The following is a 23,868-nucleotide window of genomic DNA, read 5'->3' as shown; positions in this document are numbered from 1 at the left end:
ACGCCCCTCGCTCCACCCAGCCCCTGCTGTGGGGCGCTTGAGCCGCTCCGCTTCCTTCCAGACAGGCGTCCTCTCCCAGCTGCCCCACGAGGATGTAAGGCGGTTCTCCCGCAACCAAGGGAGCAGATGGCAGAGACGAAGATTCCATATGCCTGTGATAGGTGTCTATTGGTACCTTTGCTGCCCGAGGCGCCATGGGCTGAGATCCTGCGGAAAGCGGGCTCTGAGTCCCTGGCCCTTGACCATTGGTCCTCAGCCTGCCCGCCTAAGGTAGAGATTAGTGATGGAGGAGGTTCCAGAAGTTCTTATCTGAGGGACCTAGGGGATGTAGTGTACTTTGAAGGAATGGGGAGACTAGGTATGCAAACCATAAAATTAGATTTTGCACTTATTTCAAGAGGCTTAATGGAGATGGTGAGAGAGGCTCAAGCCACCTCTTGCAGCAGCCGCTGGTTATGAACACTCCACTTGGCAGGAACAGGCTCCTGGGAATAGCTAACTTGGTGGCAACTATTGCCACCCCTTCCAGGGTTTGGCTGGAAGGGACAAAGCTGCTTGTCACTGCGGGATACACCAAGACTCAAAGCGGAGCACAGATACCCTTAGTTCCCCAGGCCACAGAACCTCAGATTTTCAGCTGCTGCCCACATCTACTCCTGTTTCTGCCAGTATCTATTCTTTATAGATACTGGCCAGCACCCCATGCCTACCACAACTGCTCAGAGTCCCAGGGGCCCCCACTGTTACCACCACACTGCTGCTAGTGTGGTCCCGGGCCCAAGCCAGCTCCTAGCCCTGCAGATGGTGAAGAGCCAACACCCCTCAGCGCCTGGAAGCAGGGAGGGAGGAAAGGGTCAGGAGCACCTGCCCCAGCCTGAGGGACTCCACACAGAGTGGAGAGCGGAGGAGAAGGAGGAAGGAGCTCAGAGCTCACCTGAGGGAATTATGGGAGAGGCTGGCTCAAAGCTGCTAGGCAGGGTGGTGATGTCTGGGTCCCAGGGACTTGGAGCCGGTGGCAGCAAGGACGAGGATGGGGGAAATGGTGCCTGGGACCCCAAGCTGGAGCAGAGAATTGCACCTGAAAGGTGATGAGGCGACGGCAGTGTTGGGAGAGGGCACATGTGTTAACAGGATGGCAGATGGAGAGCCTCTCGCAGCCACACCCCTACCCCCACCTAGCTGGGACATACTAGCACCTGGAAGCTGCCCAAGCCAACTCTGGTTGCCAAAGGCCCACTGGGGTGGGGTAGGGGTGATGTGTGCTCCCTTTTCTTCCCCGGAGAGCTTTTCCCAGTGGATGACTTGGGCACAGCACTGAGGTCCATCCTGCAGGGCCCCCATTTTCCTCTCCATTTAGTTTGGTGGTTCTGCCCCCATGCCATGCTGAGACCCAGGGCCTGTCCCTCCTTCCCCAGCAGAGATCTGGATCCTGGGATCAGGCACCCACCACATTTCTTTACCTGCACTCCCCATGCTTTGGCTGCAAGGGTTCAAGTGTTCAAGGCCTCTGCAGGAGCCACTTGGAACCCTGTTTGTCTCAACTGCCACCCCCAAGTCTAGGAAGTTGCCTGTAATATTATGGTCCCCTGACTGCCAGAAGGCACTTACCAGAGACACAGAAGCAGCTGAAGGAAGAGGACTGGCCCGCTGCAGCCAGAGTTGCAGGCTCAGACTGCTGCTTTTAGGAATGTCCTGCCTCTTACTGGAGACCGCTGGGTCCTAAAGCTGACTTGACTACCCCCAGCTCAGACCCTGGGATGTCAAGCATTCACTTGTACAGTTTTGTTGCCTATGTCAACTCTGTGCACAACTTCCATGATTTGGTGAAAAGCCTGGGCCTGATATCAAAAGACCAGAGTGCCATGAATTCCCTGGTGATCCAGTGGTTAGGACTTCGTGCTTCCACTGCAGGGGCATGGGCTCAATTCCTGGTCGGCAAACTAAGACCTTGCATGCTGTGCTGCAGGGAAAAAAAGACTAGCATCTGTAGTGAACTGGGTTTGGTGAAGAGATCACAACTCAAGGAGTTTCTCTACCACTTGCAAAAACATAGGAAGGGAAGTTGTTTTGTAACCACAAGGCACCCGATAACTGAGAGGGCCACACTCCATCAGGTGGTTTTGTGTCTTCATTTTTTTTTTTGCTCAAAATACCAATTTTGAAGGCTGAGACCTAATAAAAAAATACTGAAAAAAGAAGTTATAGTAGTTAGCTACTTGGTAATCTCTGAGTGTATAGTGCTGGTTGTAGACACTACAGCGATTAAAAAAAATGTCTGGCACCCATGTCTTTTTTTAACTCTTACTATGAGGTCACAGAATTTACTTTACAAGGTCCCTGTAAGCCGATGGTTCTCAAAGTGTGGTTGGTTCTGGACAGCAGCAGCAGATGGGAGCTTGTTAGAAATGCAAATTCTTGGGTTTCACCCTAGACCTACTTTATCAGAAACACTGGCAGTAGGGCCCAGTGATCTGTTTCAACACCATGTCCAAGTGATTTTTTTTCACATAAGTTTGAGAAATATTGATGTGTCATAAATATGGGAGTTGCTCAGTATAACATACCGTTTAATTCTGTATTCAGCAGCTCCATTTATAGGGGATGGGTTCTTTACCTACTGATGGCACATAGCTCTCACCCTGACCTGTAAACACAATGATTATAATTTCATACAGCAAATGACACTAAGAAAGCTTAGTGCTGGAATTCAGACATAAGAACAACCTAGAGGTGCCAAAAGGAAGAGATAAACTGATGAACCAGAGTTTACTTTTTGATCCAATCCTCCTCAGTCTTTGCCTACCATCACTAAAGTCCACAGTGGAAGAGGTGTTGTAAAACCTCACTATATAGAACCCCAATACCCAAACCCCGCTCCAGACCCACCATCAATCAAATTCATATGTTGAAACTGAATCTCCATATTGAGCCTATTTGAAGGTGGTGCCACTGGGGAGTTATTAAGTCATGAGGTTTTCACCTTCATACGTGGAATGGGATTAGTACCCTTATAAAAAGATGCCCCAGGGGAGTTCCCTGGTGGCCTAGTGGTTAGGGCACAGCATTTTCATTGCCATTGCCTGGGTTCAATTCCTGGTCAGGGAACTGAGATCCCACAAGCTGTGTGGCCAAAAATAAAGAGGCCCCAGAGAGTTCCCTTGTCCCTTCTGCCATGGGGGAGCTGTCTATGAACCAGGAAGCAGGTCTTCACCAGATACTCAATCTGCGAGCACCTTGATATTAGACTTTCTGGTCTCTGAAAGTGAAAGTTGCTCAGTCATGTCCAACTCTGCGACCGCATGGACTACACAGGCCATGGAATTCCTCAGGCCAGAATACTGAAAGTGGGAAGCTGTTCTCTTCTCCAGGAGATCTTCCCAACCCAGGGATCGAACCTAGGTCTCCCACATTCCAGGCGTTTTCTTTACCAGCTGAGCTGAAAGGAAAACCCAAAAATACTGGAGTGGGTAGCTTATCCCTTCTTCAGTGGATCTTCCTGACCCAGGAATTGAACCGGGGTCTCCTGCATTGCAGGTGGATTCTTTACCAACTGAGCTATCAGGGAAGACTTCCCAGTCTCTAGAACTCTGAGAAATAAATATCTGTTGTTCATAAGCCACCCAGCCTGTGGTATTCTAACATAGCAGCCCAAACAGATCCAAGACAGACAGCTACCACACCAGTCTGATTTTTGGACTCTCTTTGTCTCAGGATAGCAACTGATGGAAATAAGAGGCCACAGGAGACAAGCTGCAGGCCTCCCAGGTGGCGCTAGTGGTAAAGAACCCACCTACCACTGCAGGAGGCTTGGGTTTGATCCCTGGGTTGGGAAGATCCCGGGATAACCCATCCCTTGATACCAATCCTGAACTAGTATATCTGAAACCAGTCCAAATCACATTCCCAGAAGATTAAAAAAAATTTATTTCAATGCCCAGCTCCAGGAGAGTGTATCCATCTCTTCATCTGCAGCAGCTATACTAGGTATCTGATACCCCATTTGGGAGCACCCCTGAGATCCTGAGTTTCTGGAGGTACTGCTGACGCAGAGGGGGCAACTGGGGATACAGCTCAAAACCCTCAGGAAGGGCAGAATTGGGAAGCTTATAGTGGAGAAGGTGCTGCCGAAGGCCCTGCAGAGAAGAAAGAAACTTTATGTAGCAGGTAGTGAGATCCTGTTGAGACCTCTGTTCCCCAACACCCTCCATTCTCCCACCTCCAAGATGTGCCCCCCTCACCTCATCTGTCAGCAGCCAAGTCTTCTGCAGCATGCTTCTACAGGCAGCCTTGATCTCGTCCTAGAAGCAGAATAAGAAGAGGTGGCACCAGGCCAAGAGAAGGTACCTATCGCTGGCCTGGCTGGGCCCTCCCCTCCTCCCCAGCTGGCCCAGATCAATTGCAGGCCCCTTCCTCCCTTTGGAGATGGGGATGTAACTTACTGAGTTATTTGGGTCCTGGGAGAAGATGAAGCTGTTGACATGAGCCACAGCCACAGCATAGAGCACAGGGCACCAGCGTGGACGGAGTGCACCAGCAACCAGAGCCCGGAAGTAGAGCTGAAGGAGGGCCAAGTTGTCTTCAGGAGGTGCCGTGTAGCACTCCAGGGACACAGGCAGCTGTGACAGGGGATATGAGACATGCTGAGGGTGAAGGCATGATGTGTATCAGCGGACAATGGGGTGGAGGGTTGATGGTATAGTGAACCAAATAGTGAACCAAATCCTGAGGGCAGAGATCCGTCCCTCTCTATCACAAGGGTCAAGGTTAAAGACACAAGGGTCAAGGTTAAAGACTAAAGAGCTAGAAAATAAAATTTCTTATTTAGAAAACAGAACCAAACTCTCAAATGTAGAAAACAATCTCATGGTTACCAGGGGATGGGGGGAGGGATAAATTGCGAGATGGGGACATATACATACAACTATATATAAAATAAATAACTAATAAGAAACTGCTGCTGTATAGCATAGGGAATACTGTAACAACCTATACAGAAAAATAATCTAAAACAAGAGTGGATATATGTATATATATAACTGATTTACTTTGCTGTATACCTGAAACACAATATTGTAAATCAACTACACACAAATAAATGTTTTTAAAAAAAGACTAAAGAGCTGGAAAGCAGTGGAAACTGGGAAACTGAGAAGCAGCTGTGAATTCCTACTGCCACCACTGCCTGTTTAATCTGCTTGAAACTTTCAAAATGTCATATACAGCTGCTCAATTCTATTATCAAACCTTTCAAAAGTTCATGTTCTTTGGAATAGTAATTATTTTTCAAAAAAATTATTCTTTCTTAATTCCATGCAGAATGATTATGTGTTTATGTCCAGTGGTGTTTATCAGAGTGTTACTTAAAATAGCAAAAACTCAGAAACAAACTTTGATGCCCACTAAGGGGTTCTAATAAACTGTGACATACTTGCACAGTGGGTTATTATATAATAAAAATGTTGATTTCTTAGGCTATTTAATAGTGTGAGAAATGCTTATAACATTAAATTAAGAAAACATTATGTGATGATCCCAATTTTATAAAAATATGTATACACAAAAGAACTTCTCTGGTGGTGCAGTGGATAAGAATCGGCCTGCCAATGCAAGGGGACACAGGTTCGATCCCTGTTCCAGGAAGATTCCACATTGCATGGAACAACTGAGTCCCTGTGCCACAACTACTGAGCCAGTGCTTCCGAGCCCTTGAGCCACAATTACTGAAGCCCACATGCCTAGAACCCATGCTCTGCAATGAGAAGCCCGAAGAGTAGCCCCCACTCACCTACAACTAGAGAAAGCTCTCACAGAGGAACAGTGCTGCCTATATATATATATATATCCATGAAAAAAGGTAGAGGGAATTCCCTGGTTAGGACTCTGTGCTTCCACTGCAAGGGGCACAGGTTTGATCCCTGGTTGGGGAAGAAAGATCCTACATGCTGTGCCATGTGGAAAAAAATAAAAAGACTAGAGAAAGATAAATCAAAATCAAAAGTCACCACTGGGCAGTAGGATTATGGATAATGGTAACATTATTTTTATTACTAATCTATTTTTTTTTCCTGTTTTGGCTGCAGCCTGCACAGCTTGTGGGATTTTAGTTCCCTGACTAGAGAGCAAACCCAGGCCTTTTACAGTGAGAGTCCTAACCACTGGACCACCAGATAATTCTCTATAATGTTCTTTTTAATTCTTAAAAATATTTTTAGTTTTTTATCTAAACTATACATTTATACTTATACATATTTATACATGTACTAAAATGTTTATATTTCAAGCTTATCAAAATAAGCTGTAATGGAAATAAAAAAACAAATCTTAAAAGAGCCTGGAACTCTTTATAGCTTACAAGTTTAACTCCTTAGCCTGATATCCAAGTTCCCAGGCTGGTATCTGTGTGACTCCTTCCTCCTCCCACCCTATCACATTTCTTCCTGCCTCTGAGCTTTTGCGTATGCTGTTCTAATAGGTACATTCTGTCCTTCCTCAACAATCCAAATTCTACCCAACCTTTTGTGTCCAGATCAATTCCCACTTCTTCCACAAAACCTTCTCCTCATGGACAATCCACTTTGGTCTTTGCCTTCTCTGAATCCTGACTTAACACCTAGAATCTGAATAACTGAGAACTATACTGGTTTCAGTACATCTCTTGTCTACACTGTAGCACCTCACGAGCAAGGAACCGTGCCATTAGCAATAATGAACACCTGTGGTATGCCAGTTACCATGATAAATCCTTTTCATGTATTTTTTCATCTCCTCAAAGCCCCCAAGAGGTAAGATAAAGAACCTCAGGCCACCAAAGCGCCCCGCTGCTCAGGAGTGCTTCCAAGGCCCAGGACAGGATGCCCATAGTGGGTTCTGCTGGACTGAGAAAGTACCTGGGTCAGTGGCAGGCCCAGAGCTCGCAAGGCACCCACGTGCTCCCCAAAGAGGGAGAGGCGCAAGGTGACGCTGAATCGACGCTGTAGCGGCAGGAGAATCAGAGCCCCAAAGAGGTGGTCCCCAAAAGAGACAGCCTCAAAATGCTCCAGGAAGTTGGCATAGAGGTCCGGGAAAGATGTCAGTCCAGGAAGTGGGCAATCCAGGTTGAGATTTGGTAGGACTTCAGGCTGGCAGAGCCGGGCCAGAAGGGCTGCCACCAGGCGTTGTATTGGGGTCTCCCGGAACAACTCACTGTCCACCAGGAACACACACATGAGCCGTGCCAGGCGGGCAGCAGGAGACACAGCCCAGAGTGCCCGGGGGCGCCAGCTCTCCAGGACAAGCACCCACTGCAGGGCCCGCAGGGCTGTACCCACAGTGTCAGCAGGAGGGAGCCCCGAGGGGGTGTCTGAGGCCCGGTGGTAGAGTTGAATCAATGGCAGAAAAGGCCAGTCAGTGGGCAGCAGTGGCTCCTTAGGCACAGGGAGCAGCAAGGCTGGGACTCGCTGGAGCTCCCCTCTGTACAAGGCTTGGGAGGCAAGCAGACTAGCCCGGGCCGGTGAGCAGTGGGTCAGGTAGCAGCTGCGGATGCTGGGGAGGTCCTGGCAGGCCTGAGCTAGGAGAGCCCCTCGCCCACATCCAAGGTCTCCGCCGCTTCCTAAGGAGAGCTGGTCAGAGAAGTCAGCTGCCTCCGGACCCCCTGATGCTCTTTCTCTGTAACGGAACCCGAAAACAAAAATGAGGGCAAGAACCCACAAGGCCACCAGCTCTCCAGGGCCTCCCAGAGGCTCCTAGGTCCAATCCTGCTGCTTCCTGTCCCCCTAATAATCAGCCACATGGCAGTTAAGAGGACGGACACTGGAGACAGTACCTAGGTGCTCGTTTACAGAATTCTGCCTCGGTTCCCGCATAGTAAAATGGGGATGATAATAATGACGATAATACCCATCTCATGGTACCGGGCTAAATAGAGACATATAGTTAGGGGAACGAGACAAAGAGTAAGCAGTGAGTAACTGTTAGCTTTACAAGTGTACAGTTAGTTTATAACCATTTTCCAGCCATACAGTCATAGAAGTCTCATAATAATACCCTAGTGCGTTATCCTCATCCTCACTTGACTAATGAGGAAAACGGAAACTCAAGACAGGCTAAGTGTAATCCATGGAAGAAAGAAAATTAAGCCCAGGTCTTCTGGTTCCCAATTCAGAGCTGCTCTGGCAACCACCACAGCAGCTTTTTGAAAGGGCTGAGTTGATGCTACCAAGCCCGGACTTACGGGAGGAACTCCAGCCGGAACACACAGCTCAGCATCAGCTCATGGGCGAGGTGCTCACTCCCGGGCAGCAGCCGGCCCAGCAGGGCCAAGGCCATGCCGTGACAGAGGGCAGCGTCAGTGCCTGACACAGGCAGCTGCAGTGTTGCCTGTGGACAGAAAAGGGGGAAGGGGGAGGAGGAGGCAGAGGGGGTGAGGGGGGCATAGGGAGCAGAAGTGAGGAAGAGAACACGTGCCAACAGGCACAGGTTCTGGGCATGTCTTCAGCAAAGTAGGAGCTGCATGGCCTGTTAGAAGCAGCACATGTTCCAGGGAGGCAGGATGGGGTTCATGGGGGGTGGGAGGTTAGGGGCACCCACCGCTCTCTGGGCCAGGGTGAGTGCCAGGTACTGCAGGTGGTACTCGTGGCGCAGGGCCCACGCAGAGAAGGGGGTGAGGTGCGGAGCGGCCACAGGAGCCACACATCGCAGGAAATAGTCCTGGAGTCCCGGGGCAGCCAGTACGGTGGCCAGCTGAGGAAGAGCAAGTGTGTTCAGATTCGGAAGGTGACTTCGATGCCTTCTGGGGCTCCCCGGCCGCCCATCCCCTGCCAAACTCAGAAGTGAGGGTTTGACAAAACAGGCCTCCTTTCCCCAAGGGGTGCCCTCCCCCGCAATCCTGCCATCTTGGCTCCCAGCACTCACCTGGCCACACAGTCCTTTGTGGATCCGGCCCAGGGTGTTAAGAAGAGACAGGAGGGCCGTGAGGAACGGGAAGGGGGAAGCTGAGCCAGCCAGACTGAGAGGGGGGTGGCCCCCTGCACAGCCCAGTGACGCGAGGCTGGAGATAGTTTCGGGGGCTACAGCACAGGACTGTGGGTTGCACAGAGGGGAGCAGCACCTGGAGGCAGAGTGGAGAAGCTGAGGGCGCTCTGGTCTGAGGTGTGCTGGGTTGTCTGCAACCAAGGTCAGTGGCAAGGTGGCCATGCAGACAAGGCCCATGTTCCCTAGAGCCCCCAGCTGCTACCTACTAGGGATTCAGGTCTCCCTCAAGCTGAATGGACCAGGGAGCTAGACTCAGGAACCCCACAAGGAGCAAAACTACCTCCCTTCACCAACTTCCACCACACACATAGTACATACCCCAGGGAATCCCACAGGCTTCCCAGAGAAGGGTGTTTCAGCAGGGGCAGCAGCAGCCCCTCTGACAGGCGCTCCATGTCCTGCAGCCAATCCTCTGGGCACAGGCCTGGCTAGAAAACCATGAGATTCACTGAGCTGATGGCCCAGGAACCCCCATCCTCCTAGATCCTGTGCACTCAGGCCGAGCCTACGATTCCAAGATCCCCAGAGTCAGTGTTTAGAGGCTTCTGCCTTCTGACCCTTCTGGAGGGAGAGAAGACTCTGAGGTTGTGCTGGCAGGGGTCATGAGAGAGTATAATGGCTCCAGGGAGGCTAAGCTGCTATTTGGGATTCTCTGGCCCTCTGCCAACGTGGCTCCTTGGAAGCTGTACTGGATGTGAAGGTGGAAAGAGGAAAAAATGGTAGGAGGGAAAAGGTGGAGGGCAGAAAAGGTGGCCAGAGGGAGGTATGGACAGGTGGAGACATGAGAAAGAGGGCAGAACGCTAAGACACAGACGGGGCACCCAGGGTGGGGGAAGGCGAGTAGGCAACACGCACCTGCTGGCTCCAGGCCTGGTAGTAGGCATCCAGGAAGAGCAGGCAGGCAGTGGGCACCGGGCCCAGGGCACTCCACATCTCAGGTCTGGGCAGCAACTTCAAGGTCTGTCTGAGACATGGCTCCACAAGAGGCTGGAGCCCAGACACCTGTGTCCAAGTGATTGAGGAAGGGCCGGCCAACAGACTGGCCTCAGCAGAGTGACTACAGGAGAGCCAAAAGGGGCCGGGTGAGGATGTGGCTGCCCGGACTGCCCTCTAGGCTCCAGCCACCCTCTTTCTGTGGAGGAGCCCTCCCACCAATCCCTGCAGGACGACTCTCCACCGGCAGCTCAGGGCGAGGGCCTACCTATTGTGTTCAGGGGCGATGCGGCCGGCTGCCAAGGTCAGCTGGGTGAGGAGGGTGAGCAGTGAGGCGATCCTCTGCAGAGCGAGGGGCCGAGGCGGGGGGCTACTGAGCTCCTTCGGCATATCCTGCAGGGCTCGCATCAGCACAGGGTATAGCTCCCTGGTGGTGGTGGTGAGGGGGAGACAAAGACCGCCCTTCAGTGTGAGGAGGGAGACAGACAGAAGACATGGAGCAAGGCCTGCCCTGGGGCCTCTGCAGGCTGGCTGAGGAGGAGCAGGAGGGAGGCCTGGGCCAGGCACTCTGTTTGGCTTCAAGGGAGGCTAGGGGCTGGGGGGAGGGAGGCAGCCCCTCAAGGCTTCCACACTACATGCTACAGGGAATTTCAATATGATTTCACCCAGATATCAACGCCGTGATGCACAGAATGTGGTTAACCCAGCCTTGCTCCACTCCCCCCTGGCTAGCCCTGACGCCCCAGCTGTCTTCATTCCTCCAAGAATCACCTCTTCCTCATGCTCAGCCTCCCTCCGAGCCTGGACCTCGAGCAAGGCTGAATCGTCAGTTCAGGCCAGAGCGCAGGGCCGGAGGGGTCTTGAGGGGCCTACCATCATTTCTTCTTACCTGTAAAGGTCGCTGCCTAGGCCGTAGGAGGCCGCCACTGCCCACAGGCGGAAGGCCTCAGTGCTCAGTGTCTCGGCTTCCTCCAGGGGCAAGGCTAGATCCTGGGGGTCTTCAGCTATAAAGCGGCTCAGGCGGCTCCGGAGATCAAAGCCGCTCAGCTGGAGGTGGGCAGAGTCCAGGGATCAGGATCGCTGGGAGCCCTGTTCCAGGACCCTCTTGTGCCACAGGGTCATAGTTCAGGGCTCAGGTGAAACTACCTCATCCATCCCTCCCTTCCGCCCTCCTGCCTGCCTTCTTGTTAGCGGGCACTTGCTGGGCACCTTTGCCAAGGCTGCTTGGTGCTTCTTTGTATGTGGCCCTCCTGGCCTGGGTGCAGGGAACAGGAAGCCTTTCTAATGAGCGCAGAGCAAGCCTACAGGATACAATAGGCCCCTTTCTGGGGGTTTCTGTTGCACTTTTAAGCAATTGAAACAGTTAGGAAGAGAAAGATGGCATGACTGGGCTGCCTAAAAGTACAAGAGCCATGCTTAGCCCCCAACCCAGCTCTGTCTCAAGCCCCCTTCCCCTGCTGTGTCCTGCTCTGCTGTGTCCTGCTCTGCTGTGTCCTGCTCACCAGCCGGGCAGCAATATTCCTACTGGCCGAGGCCAGGACACGAAGCAGCTTCATGGCAGGAGCACAGGGTACTCTGTGTAGACTGGAGGTAGGCCCCGACCCCACGGGGGACCAGCTGGTGGGCAGGAACTCTCGAACCACAGTCTCTACCAGCCGAGGGCACTCCAGCACCTGTGAGGGCCAGGAGGAAAAGGGATGTAGGCGGCTGAGGGGCAAGGCCAGACCCAGCGAGGCTCTTTGCCCAGTCCCTGCCTCCTGTCTCTCACCCTTGTGGCCGACTCCAGGGAATGCCGGGCCAGGCGGATGAGCACAGTCAGGATGTCAAGGACCACAGAAGGTCCTGGGCAGGTCACCTCCAGTACGTAGCGCAGCCGAGGCAGCAGGTTGGTAGCCAGAAGCCCCTGAGGTTCAGACACAAGCCCCCTGCCAAATGCAGCTGGGCCCCAGGCCTTGATGACCCCTCCTGCCCAACATGTGCTTGCCCTGGAGGTCACGGGACTGGTGCAGCTGCCTGCACGCTTGTACCTTGATGACGTCATGTCGGGCCAGGTCAGATGGAGGCCGGTTTCCTTCTTCAGGACTCTTGGTTTTTGCCTTTTCTGCTGGGGGTTCTTCGTCCTCGTCCTCGTCCTCCTTGTCCTCCTGGCTGGGCATCAAAGCGAACATCAGTGCTCCGTGGTACCAAGAGAAGGTGCTGTCGAGGAGCTCCTGAGAGAGGAGAGTGGGGGTGGAAAGAGGAAGAAGGGATCAGGTCAGGAAACAGGTTGTCGGTGAGGCCAGCCCCAGCAGGGGGAGTAGGGACCACAAGGCTGCGAAGCTTCATTCCTGGGCATGTTGTACCTCATCTCCAGGGGCCACCAGCAGGGCCCGAAGAGCCCGGACAGCAGCTGCGATGACCCCATCCACTCTGTCATCCAGGGAGAAGCGCAGCAGGAAGAGGAAACCGGCATCCAGAAGGAGGTGCAAGACGCTGCCCACCAGCCGGTCCCCAAACTCCGCAGCCTGGGCCTTGAGGGCACGAGGAGAAAACCTTGATGAATCTGCTGAAGGTACCGAGTCTTCATCCTACGGCCTTCACTTGCCCGTCTAGGACCCTGGTTTGATCTGTTCCCAGTGTGACCCACAGACAGCTGGGGTATGGACCAGTGAGTCAGAAAGAAATGGGCAAGGGGTGGGAGAGTCTAAGGGGTAGAGGGGGTGGATAGGACCAGGCCAGCGGTCCACTCACCCTGCCGATGACCTGGGCCAACACGTGCAGCGCTAGGGCTCTCTGCTGGGACACCTGGCTGCGTGTCAGGTGGAAGAGCTCCTGAAGGGAGTACCCTGCTCTCTGGAACAGGGACAAGAAGTCAGAAGGAGCCAAGATGCAGGGCAGCACCCATAAATAAATATGCAGCAATCCCCATCTGCCATACATGGAGTTGGGTGTCAAGGCGAAGTCAAAGAAAAGTAAGTGATATTTCTTGACTCTGCTTTCCATGAATCCTCAAACTGGTAAAGAAAATAAGACTTGCACACAAGTAACCACAGCTTAAGGCGGACTGGGGGGAAATGTAGTCATCAGTGTTTAATTTGCAACTAAAGCACAGGAGAGAGAAGCGGTCCTGGAAAAGTGATGTGGACTCAGTGAGTGGATAGAGCCCTTGATGGCCAGGCATGGAGTGAAGGGTAAAGGCTTCCCTGGAGCAGGCTTCAGGAACCGCGTGCTGGAGTCCAGGAGCAGAGAGGGTGTGTGTGGGGGAAGGTGGCCAAATGTGCAGCAGGAGGGCGGGAGGCAGAGCTATGGGGTCAGCAGGGACAGATGGCGGAAGGGCTGTTCTGCAGGATTGAAGAGCCAGGGCCTTATTCTGGGAGCATTTCCGGGGCAAGGAAACTTTCTGAGGCAAGATTTGCCTGAACGGAGTCAGAGGAAATCAGTACAGCAATCCCATGGGGGAGCGCACCATAGGACAGAGTGAGTAGAAAACATGGTGGCTGAGCAGACAAGAGGGAACAAGGCTTGGATGGAGGAAGCAACGTGGAGAGCTGACAAACAGAATTGGCAAGTTCTGGTGACTGACTGGAGTGTGAGAGAACGTGGAGAAAGATTTCAAGCCTTAGAACCAGCAGGATCAAGAATTGGAATGGGTGCACTGGAGGGTCAAGGCAGCTGAGCAGCTGCCCTTCTCCACATGGTTGTTAAAAGCTCTTGCTGAGAACTGTCCAGTACTCCTTGGAGCCCAAGCCTCACCTCCGCCTCCTCTCCATGGTGGTGCAGGCCCAGATGGGTGGGAAGGTCCATGTCGGGGGCCAGTAGCTCTCCCTGAAGGCTGAATCGGGCCTGCATCCTCTAATGGGTAGAGAAAGAGGACTATGCACTGGGGCAGCAATGAATTCCTCACGTCCTTCCTCACTGTAACCCCAGGCCTCTCAGGACTTAGGTCCTGCCTGGACCTCTAACCCGAAGTGGGGCTCCTCTGGCCTGAGGGGCCAGGCAGGAAGAGAGGAGTGAGCACAGAGAAGTTTCTCCAGCTCGAGGGATGAGGAGGGCCCGAGTTCTGGGTGCAAGAGCAATAGCTCCACTCACTCCCACCCTGCTGCACCCTTGTCGGCCAGCGGGCCCTCCACGCCTCCCACCCCACTGCACCCGTCGGCCAGTGGGCCCTCCACACCTCCCACCCCGCTGCGCCCATCAGCCAGCGGGCCCTCCACGCCTCCCACCCCGCTGCGCCCTCCACGCCTCCCACACCGCTGCGCCCGTCGGCCAGCGGGCCCTCCACGCCTCCCACCCCGCTGCGCCTGTCGGCCAGAGGGCCCTCCACGCCTCCCACACCGCTGCGCCCGTTGGCCAGCGGGCCCTCCACGCCTCCCATCCCACTGCACCCTTCGGCCAGCGGGCCCTCCACGCCTCCCACCCCGCTGTGCCCTTCGGCCAGCGGGCCCTCCTCACCTCCTGCGTCTGCTGCCGCCGGAGTGGAGGCAGGTCCTGGGTCCAATGGAGCTTCTCCAGCTCCACAGTGTCCATGTGCAGCCATTCTTTCTGGGGAGTCACAGGCAAGGCCAGAGCTGGGGAGATGGGAGCAGAGTCATTTCCCTAAGGGGCTCAGCTTGCTGATCCATTGGGGTCCCTGGTGTCCAGCGGCTGCCACATCCACTTCTGCCCAAGGGTCTGGCAGCCTCTGCCCTCAGCTGTGGCTAACGGCACAGCCCATGGCCTGGAATGATTACTATGGCAGACATCCTGTCCTGAGCTCTAGCCCCTTGCTGACCCCAAAGATGTGCTGAGAGGGGAAAGAGGAAGAGGAGGAGATAAGGAAGAAAGGAGAGAGAGGCAAACAAGGAAGGGAGGACCACAGACATCAGGGAAACCCAGTCTCCACTCTAGCACTGACCTTAAAAAGGAGCAGGGGAGTGGAGACAGTGAGGTGTGGGCAGCCACACTTCAGCAGAGCAAGACACTGAGACACACACCTGCTGCCGCCTCCTCCTCTCCCCACCCAAGCCCCACCCAACTTGCTCAGCTGTTCTGGAGCACATCCCCGAGTAGGAGGTTCCTAGGGCTCTCCAAATTCAATTCTTCTTTTGTTAATCACTAATAAAACAATCCAGTTCCTGGAAGATGAGTGCTCCCACTGGCCTTTCTGCTTCAGGCCTGGCCTGTTCGCAAGACCTGCATCAGACCCTTCCTCTCCCACCATCCTGCCATCAGAGAGAGCAGAGGCAGAGAGAACCGTGGGATGGATGGAGCCAGAGCTGGGGCAGCTATTGCAAAGGCAAGGGGCAGATGGTCTGTGGGGGAGGGGGCCATTCAGCCATGATACTGTGCTGTCTCCTACCGGGGAAGGGGGAGAAGGAGCAGTTAACAGGACAGGAACACAGGAAGCATGTGCGGGAAGAATATATGCATGAGCAAATGAAGACTGATTTCAAGCCAAGCATGAGGATTAGCATTACACGTTCAAGGACATAGAAGGTTCTCTCTCTTCCCATCTGCCAGACCCACGAGAAGGAATACTTTCCTCTGCTTTCATTCCTCCAAAGTCCCCTCCTCCTCCAAACCTGGGGTTTCTGGCTCCAGCTCATTTTCCTGCCTGGGCACACTGGCAGAAGTTGGTGCAATGGCCTCCTTTCCAGTGACCTCAGCAGAGGGTCTTCCTGGTCTCTGCTCCCTTGTGGTCTTCTCTTCTGCTTGCTCACGGGTATGGCTGTGAGATTTCAAGAAGGCAACCAAGCTGGGATCTAGAACAGAGCATGGAGAGGGGAGTGGTTGGAGGCATACCCTTCCCAGCCTCCAACAGACCCAAAACCTGCTGAATGTGGCCTGTGTGTGGGTGCCAAGGCACTTCCCAGCCAGGGTATGCGCCCCCTGGGCTCTCTTGCAGCCTCAGTGACCCACATCTGTCACTGGAACCTGCCTACCCACCTATCCCTCCATTTTTCACAGTCCTTTGGTCCAGGCCTCTGTGCCCATCCCTGTGCTTGGCTTCAGGTCAAGGCCCAAAGTAAGGGGCTAAGGAATAAATGAATCAATGTTGACTAGGGCCAAAAAGAAGGCATTTAGGGGGCTAGTTTCTCACTTTCAGTTATTCATTTACTTATGCATAAATATTCACTAAAAACCTAATATATGCTATGCTCTATGTAAGTGCTAGATATAGATACATAGTTTGGAATAAGATTGACTTGACACTACTGTTTTGGTGTCCAAAAACTAGGAGGGAAGTGTAATACAGCACAGCATATAATTCACATAAAACAGAGTGCCCTGCAGCTGTACTAGAGTACAGCCAGAATACAGTGTATACTACACTACATCTGTACTGTATACATGATCTACTGGTTAAAAGCACAACCCATGAGACCAGGTAGACCTGGATTTTCATCACATGTTCCTTAACAGGATGTGGTACCAGGCTGCGTGACCTGGGGGAGAATTTCTCAAAGTTTTGAGCCTCAGTTTTATTTTTCATTAAATAAATCAGGTTAGCACCACCTGCCTCACAGGTACAGTTTGAGGACAGAATGAAAAGCACTCACAGTAAGCCTTCCTCAATAAATGGCAATCCCTTCCTAGCCCGGTCTTGGCAGGAAAGGCCAGTACCCGTACCAAGCTGAGCCAGCAATCGCTGCTGTTCCTTCAGGATCTCCTCCGGACCCAGGGCTTGCAGTCTCGCTACGTTTTCTTCATGGATGGTCTGGGCTTCCTGCGCAGCCTCCTGGCTCTTGAGCCCCTTCCCTGTCACCAGATGGGGTCCCTGGAAGCTGTAGCTGTTCCATGGAGGCTGGCTGCCCCACTCCCTAGGTGTAAGTGCCTCACAGATCATAGGACCTGCAAGAAGGATATGATTAGTTCATTGCCTCACTCCAACTGGAATTCCTGGGCCTCTTCTCTAATCCCATTAGCTCTGGAGACCGAGAGAGGTCCAAGAGTCTACCCAGGCACAGAGTGGAGACCCCCCCTGGATATGACACATGACTCCAGGCACTCTGGGCCTGGCTTGGGGTGATGTATTCATTTTCCCCCTTGGATTTACATGAGGTTTCCCTCAGAAACATCCCACTGACGCTTCTCTGATGTCTAGGCAAACGTCTGCTTCTAGAGGTCTGCCCCCAGTTTTTCTCTAGTAATTTGCATCCCTAAAGAATTTTGGCCTAAATCTTTATTTTACAGCCTCTAATAGACACTTCAGGCTTCCCCAATGGCTCAGCAGTAAAGAATCCATGTGCAGTACAGAAGATGCAGGAGGCCTTGGGTTTGATCCCTGGGTTGGGAAGATCCCCTAAAGGAGGGCATGGCAATCCACTCCAATATTCTTGCCTGGAGAATCCCATGAATAGAGAAGCCTGGCAGGCTACAGTCCACAGGGTCACAAAGAGTCAGACACAACTAAAGCAACTGAACACGCACTCACACACACACCAGACATTTCTATCCCCTTTTTCTCTCCATAGTCAAGTAATGACCTGTCCTCTGCCTGCACCTAAGACCTAGATATGGACCCAAGCTGCCCACACTCAATACTCTCAGTAGGGTATGGGACAGCTCCTCTTTGGATGGCTCAAATGCACTTCAGGTTTGAAGCAGGAAAGATGAATATCCAGAGATGACTCGATGATTGTGTATTACAAAAAAGCTTAGACCAAGCCTCTTCAATCCCCACTCACTCTCTGGTGGGTCCAAGATAGATTCAACTTCTCTAACTGGTGAGACCTTGGCTCCAGATGCTCTCCTTGCTGCAATTTCCTGGGCAAAGATGCTTCTCTTACCAGCTGTCACTGGCTTCCCCTAAAGGGCAAAAAGAAAACCCAGGTGACAGATGCTCATTACCCTATTCTCTTCTCAACCTATTGATGTTGCTGGAACAAAGAGGTACAAGAGACTTACTTAATCTCCAAGGGTCACAACCCTAGTCCTCAGAAAAAGCAAGGCTCCATAGAAGCACAAGTTTTGAAGTGTGACAGACTTGGGGTGGACTTCTGGCTCTTCTATTAGATGTGTGGTGTAGGACAAGCTATCAGTTTTCTTATTTGAAAAATGGAGATAACGATGTCTACATTATACGGCTGTTATGAGGACTAAATGAAGTAATGCATATAAAGTGCTTAGTGCTGTGCTGTTTTAACAATGGAATTGTTTATCACTATTAAGATTATCTACCTGGGGAAGATGAACTATGACGCTCACATGACTGTCCCCTAAACACCATCTAAGGTGACCTCTGCTTACCTGTCTCCCCTGTGAGCGATGGTATACAGGAGGGAAAGCAACGCCACTGGACACAGGCAGATTCACAGGCATTGAACTTGTATCTCGTTCCTGCAGCAAAAAAGTACAAAGCAGTAAAGATAAAGACAAATCTCCAAGCTCAACGTTATCCCATTAACCTTAGTACTGTATGACTAGAACCTCACCCTAAGGAGTCATGAACCCACTTTTTTTAAGGCACAGTGATTCTAAACCAGCCCCCAACCTGACTGCAGAGGGATGGAATCCCATCTTTCTGAATCACTCTCTACTCATTAAGGCTCACCACCCACACCCAACATCCCTGCTGCCCTAGGATGCCTTGCTCCACTTAACCAGGGTGAGACGCACAATAATCTTAGTCAAGACAGCAGTGATGTGCTGATCGTGCTTGTTCAGCCTCTCTTCAGGGTCCTCATGTTCAGGCAGGAGATGGCCAGGGCTGGGCCTGGCTCTCTTTGGGGGAGCAGGAACCAAAGCTGGGGGTAAATCTGGGAGACCTAAGAAAGGAAAAAAACCCAGATGTGAGATTACTCATATTTTCCCAGGAAGAGACTGAGGGCTAGAGCGAAGCCAAAGAAAGAAAGGCAGCTGCTGTGGGGCCCTGGCTCAAGCTGTGTCACCTTGGGTAAGGTATTTAATCTCTCTGGACTCAGTTTCTTCATATGTAAAATGCGGCTGCAGCAACAGAGTTCCGCAGTTCTGGGCAATCCAGCCACATCAGGAAAAGAAGACCCTGAGGTTGTATCTCTCTCCTTTTCAACCGCATACCCACAGCCACTCACTGTCTAGCATCACCACATCCCGATGATCCTGCAGTGGAGGCTGCTCCAGGTTGGCATCCCCAGCTCTCCTGCTTCCTTTCTTCACCAGCTGTACTGCTGGGGTTGCACCAGCTGCAAGAAACTGACTCTGGAAGCGCAGCAGGTCCACCTCCGACTCCCCTGGCTTTGGTCTCGACAGCATCTTGACACTCCAGCTGCCTCCCTAGTTCAACTCTTTCCAGCACTGCTTCAGCATAGGGAATTCACTCTCATTCACCCTAGAAGCAATAAAGATAATGGGCCCTCTGCAACTGAACCTCAATTCTTTTTTGTGTATCAGAGAAGGCTCCTTTTCCCTGGGTTCATGTGGACTCATTCCTCCTCATTCATATCTTATTCCAACAGTCCAGCAACAGTATTTACTGCCAACTTAGGTTGTTTATAATCTGCGGATGATAAAAACTCAGAAACAACCACAGGGGACCTAAGAAAAATGTTTTCAAGAGCCAGGCAGTGGTGATTCAGTATCAGACTGGTGGGAACATGCCTGGTTTAAAAGTATTCAAATTATTAAAAACCTTGGGCTATAAAAGATTGATATATAAAAATCACTTGTATTTCTACACACTATCAAAGAACAATCAGAAAACAAAATTAAAACAACTGTATTTACAATAGCATTGAAAACAATAAAATACTTAGTAATAAATTTCACCAAAGCAGTCCATGACTTGTACTCTGTCAGGCTCCACAACTGCCCTAAAGGGCTGGGCTCTACGGTCGCAGGTGCTCCAGGATCACCCGTGTCAGCAAAGAGAAACCACGGAGTCTCAGACTATGCTGCCTGCAGATGGAGGGCCGTGCCTAGGGTCTCCGCATCGAAGAGGCCGCGGCCGCCCCTGGCCAGACCGAAGACACTGGGGCAGGCTCCGACAAAGAACTAAATACCCTGTATCCGACACCTCTCCCGGGATCTCCTGCAGTCCGTCCCGCCAGCCAAAGCACCCACTTGCTCTAGAATCACCTGAGTGCCGCCATCTTGCCCCGCTGGGGCCAGGCTTCCGCCGCGCCGGTTTTGAGCTTCCGCCCCGCATCCCGGCTCCGCCCACTCTTGGGAGGGAATTGCCGTTTTGGTGTTCAGGACGTTTGAACGGGAAAGTAACCCAGCAAGTAAGCTTTACGCAGACTCTCTCTACACAAACAATACCAGTGACAGAGGCAAAGAGTTACTCAGACGCCCTCCCGCACTCACCAGCCGGGATAACCGTATGCTACACTCCAGCACCCAAGCTCAGGAGCAGCGCGTTAGAAACCTGCATGCTCAGGACGGTCCTCCCCAGTGTGATTATGGACGAGTAAGAAGATTACTGGGGCTTCCCAGGTGGCTCAGTGGTAAAGAATCTGCCTGCCAGTGCAGGAGCCTCAGGAGACCTGGGTTTGATCCCTGGGTTGGGAAAATCCTCTGGAGGAGGAAATGGCAACCCACTCCAGTATTATTGCCGGCATTATCCCGTGGATAGAGGAGCCTGGTTGGCCTACAGTCCATGGGGGTCACAAAGAGCCGTTGGTGACCGAACAAAAAAATAACCAGGACAAAGGAAAGGTGAAGCCCAAGGAATTCCTTGGAATCTTCTATCTGCGCTACTTGTGTGCCATGTTGGCAGCATACTGCCCACTATCACCTATCACCAGTTCCCTTTTGACAGGCATGTGCCCTGTTCCCTTGTGTAAACTTTGAGTTCCTTGGGGGAAATCAGGCCTTCTTTTTTGCATCCAGCATGCTCAGCACCCAGTATATTGCTATGCTCATATGACCTTAGTAAATCATTGCTTGATTGAGGGCCATCTTAGGGCAGCCAATGTTAGCAGCGTCAGAAACACCTGGAGGGCTTGTTAAGCCAGATTTCTGGGCCACATCTGAGTTTCTGATTCACTCAGTCTCTAATAGGAACCAAGAATTTGCCTTTCTAGCAATTTTCCACGAATTCTATAAAATCCTTCATTAACTCTTGGTTTCAACTGCAGTAGTAAATTTCAGCTGCTAGGATTTAGTCAACCTTGGAATCCAAATAGTACTGGCTGGTCAGAAGTTAATGGTGAGTGAGGGAGGGAAATTGAATCCAAAAATGCAGGAAGACTGGATATAGAAAATCATTGTTTGCAACCACTAATGACATAATTACTGCAGGCAATGATCATCAATGATTGATAAAACTATTAGGTAAAAGGTTGATGAGAACTTTGGATGGATGGATCAGGTGGCCAACTTTTTAATCTACTGATGAATCTTAACGTCACTGAAAGTGGGCCACTGGGCATAATGTGCCCTCTGATACGATGCCACTGAAAGTGTAAAACACATCCTAGGAAGCCTTTATAAAAAAAAAATTGAAGCTAAATCTAGTCAAGCGTCTAGCTCTATCATGTCTAACTGCATTAAGGGACTATTAATTAAATATGTGGTCCTGATTTGTTTGTATCCTGATTCAAACAAACCTACTGTAAAATGATACTTTTTGAGACTGTTTGGAAAAACCAAATCTAAAACACACACTATTAAGTATTTTTATTTTTTTTAATTTATTTTTTTTAATTTTATTTTATTTTTAAACTTTACATAATTGCATTAGTTTTGCCAAATTATTAAGTATTTTTAAAACATTTTTTTGTGTATGGGGAGTTCCCTGGTGGTCTAGTGGTTAGTATTCAGTGCGTTTACTGTCGTGGCCCATGTTCAGTCTCTGGTTGGGAACTGAGATCCTGCAAGCCGAGTGATGCAGCTAAATAAACAAGTCAATAAATAAAATGTGTTTTTTTAATGTTTTGGGTATGGATGTTGTTCTTTTTGAAAAATAAACTTTATTTTAGAATAGCTTTAGCTTTACAGGATTATAAAGAAAGAAACATTCCATTTATCCTAAACATAGTAGCATCTATCATTAATATGGCAGGTTTGTTGGTATTAATAAACCAATATTTGACATAGTATTACTAAAGTCCAACTTTATTCAGGTTTCATCAACTTTTCCCTAATGTCCTTTTCCTGTTCCATCCAGGATACCACATTACATTTCATTGTCATGACTCCTTAGGCTTCTCTTGGCTTTCACAGCTTCATAGAGGGTTTTTTGGGTTTTTTTTTTTATGACTTGGACACTTTAGAATAGTACTGGTAGGGTATTTTGTGCCATATCCCGCCAATGAGATTTGTCTGATGATTTTCTCATGATTAGACTGAGGTTATGAGTTTGAAGTCCTCCCCCTCCTTGAGGCTGGAGTACCTTTGTAATATTTAAATTATAAATTATTTGTAATTCTGCATGGGAGATTTGTCTATGCTGTCCATGAATTAACTTATTAATTTACAATATACTTTTTATTTATTAACAAATTATAGTCATTCACATATATTTATATTTGACCCTTTGATATACCCCATCATTGTGCGCGCGTGTGTGTGTGTGTTTGGGCCATAACGTGTGGCTTGTGGGATTTCGGTACCGTGACCAGGGATTGAACCAGGTTCCTCACTTTGGAGTCCTAACCACTGGACAGAATTCCCTGTGTGTATATGCTTGATTTGTGTTTTCTGCTTTTGTTTTTGAACACTTCCTTACTTTCTGGTACTATAAAATGCTCCAAACTCATCTTGTATATTTCCTGCCCCAGTCCTAGAATCAGCCATTTCTCCAAGGACCCTTGGTTCTCTTATACTGGAAAATGCTATTAGAAACCAAGATTTGGGTGCTAGATATACTCATTGCTACTGGAGTGTCTTGCTTTTGGGTCCTTCTCAGCTGACAAAGGGAATATGTGTGTATGTGTAACATATACACATGTTGATAAATATTTCTATATGTAACTATCTGAATCTATATATGGGTGAGTTTTTTAAAGCCTGTTACAGATACACACTGTAATATTTACAGCTGAAATTAATTATATGGCTAAGATTTGGTTTTAAAACTCCAGCAAAAGAATAAAAAGAAATTGGAATAATACAACACAATTGGCTAAGATAATCATTGAAGAAGAGTGAAGGGTACTTTGGGGATTCATTATACTGTTTTACTTGTGCGTATGTTTAAAATATTTCATAATAAAAAAGTTTTTTAAAATAGCCTAAATTACCATGTAGCTATTAAAGCAGCTCAAAAAAGAACTATATAGCCAGATACATGGTATTCACACACACATACTTACTACACTCTTCTTCTTAGGGCTATCCCTTAGTGAAATTTTGAAGAGTACAGTTGTTTTTTTTTTCCACATGTTTGGACTCACTTGCTATTTCAGAAACCCCAGACTTACTGCTCTCTTCCTATTTCCTAAATCTACTTTTGGGAAAAAATCTGCTCATTTGAAAATCCCCCTTTCAGAGTGTGGTCTCTCCTAGAAACTTACTTTTTTGCTTTATCGTCAACTGAGCAAGGTGTGGCACTGTTTCTGATTTACAGATTTAAGGCAAGGGGCGTTTGGCAGGTACAGCAATAGTCCCCAGCGCCCATGACATCACACCTCCAAACCCCAAAATCATAGATTCCCTGCTTCTCTAAGGCGATGAGGAACAGATTCTGTTGGCTGCCCCATTCCTTAAAGGAAACTTCCCAACTCTTAACCTCTTTAACCAGTAGTTGGGAAAGAATATAGCCTTGCTCACAGGGCCAGCAAGACTGCCATGACCCCGTGACTTGGTTCTCTCATGGAGGAGGAGTCCTAACTCTGAGAAAGCTGAAGCAGCTACTTCCTGAGACTGCTAGAAATTATTTTCAAGGTGTTCTGCTGCTATGGGCAGGTGGCTTTTATTTCTAGTTTTGTCTTTATCTTCTCTTACTCCTTGACTTCCTTGGACAGTCATGGATTGTGAAAGGCAGAGAATGGGCAGATACTTATTTCACATGAGTAGGGTGATGCCAAGGCCCAGCCTGGCTCCACG

At 50.2% G+C, this 23,868-nt stretch overlaps 1 protein-coding gene across 5 annotated transcripts; it reads right to left on the bottom strand.

Moving 5' to 3' along the window:
* Window positions 1-3,906: 3,906 nt before the first annotated feature.
* On the bottom strand, window positions 3,907-20,320 carry RPAP1 (RNA polymerase II associated protein 1). Of its 5 annotated transcripts, none has more exons than XM_044925200.1 (25): window positions 20,185-20,320; window positions 18,954-19,210; window positions 18,505-18,668; window positions 18,151-18,240; window positions 17,589-17,709; window positions 16,531-16,752; window positions 15,483-15,662; window positions 14,374-14,489; window positions 13,675-13,773; window positions 12,673-12,774; window positions 12,285-12,452; window positions 11,970-12,152; window positions 11,711-11,845; window positions 11,445-11,615; window positions 10,832-10,989; window positions 10,211-10,369; window positions 9,865-10,066; window positions 9,328-9,437; window positions 8,890-9,085; window positions 8,566-8,718; window positions 8,210-8,355; window positions 6,888-7,644; window positions 4,440-4,616; window positions 4,239-4,298; window positions 3,907-4,133 (listed from the first exon to the last, which is right to left on the bottom strand). In XM_044925200.1, exons 2-25 carry the CDS (start codon window positions 19,132-19,134, stop codon window positions 3,981-3,983), a joined length of 4,203 nt encoding a protein of 1,400 aa, XP_044781135.1. In that variant the 5' UTR covers window positions 19,135-19,210; window positions 20,185-20,320; the 3' UTR covers window positions 3,907-3,980. The 5 variants fall into 5 exon arrangements, with proteins under 5 accessions (XP_044781135.1, XP_044781132.1, XP_006066292.2 ...); XM_044925197.1 differs by lacking the exon at window positions 20,185-20,320 and adding an exon at window positions 19,957-20,082; XM_006066230.3 differs by lacking the exon at window positions 20,185-20,320 and adding an exon at window positions 19,957-20,081 and having other exon boundaries at window positions 18,520-18,668.
* Between the last annotated feature and the right edge of the window lie 3,548 nt (window positions 20,321-23,868).

Source organism: Bubalus bubalis, chromosome 11, assembly GCF_019923935.1.
Source record: "Bubalus bubalis isolate 160015118507 breed Murrah chromosome 11, NDDB_SH_1, whole genome shotgun sequence".
Classification (NCBI taxonomy): Eukaryota; Metazoa; Chordata; class Mammalia; order Artiodactyla; family Bovidae; genus Bubalus; species Bubalus bubalis.
This window is presented reverse-complemented; position numbering and strand designations above follow the sequence as displayed.

Coding starts and splice junctions, on each gene's coding strand:
- RPAP1 (XM_044925200.1), bottom strand. CDS start 19,134: ATGCTGTCGAGACCAAAGCCAGGGGAGTCGGAGGTGGACCTGCTGCGC. Junction 17,710..18,150: donor ATCGCTCACAGGGGAGACAG/GTAAGCAGAGGT, acceptor TTTGCCCTTTAG/GGGAAGCCAGTGACAGCTGG. Junction 4,617..6,887: donor TGGGCCTGCCACTGACCCAG/GTACTTTCTCAG, acceptor CCCCTGTCACAG/CTGCCTGTGTCCCTGGAGTG.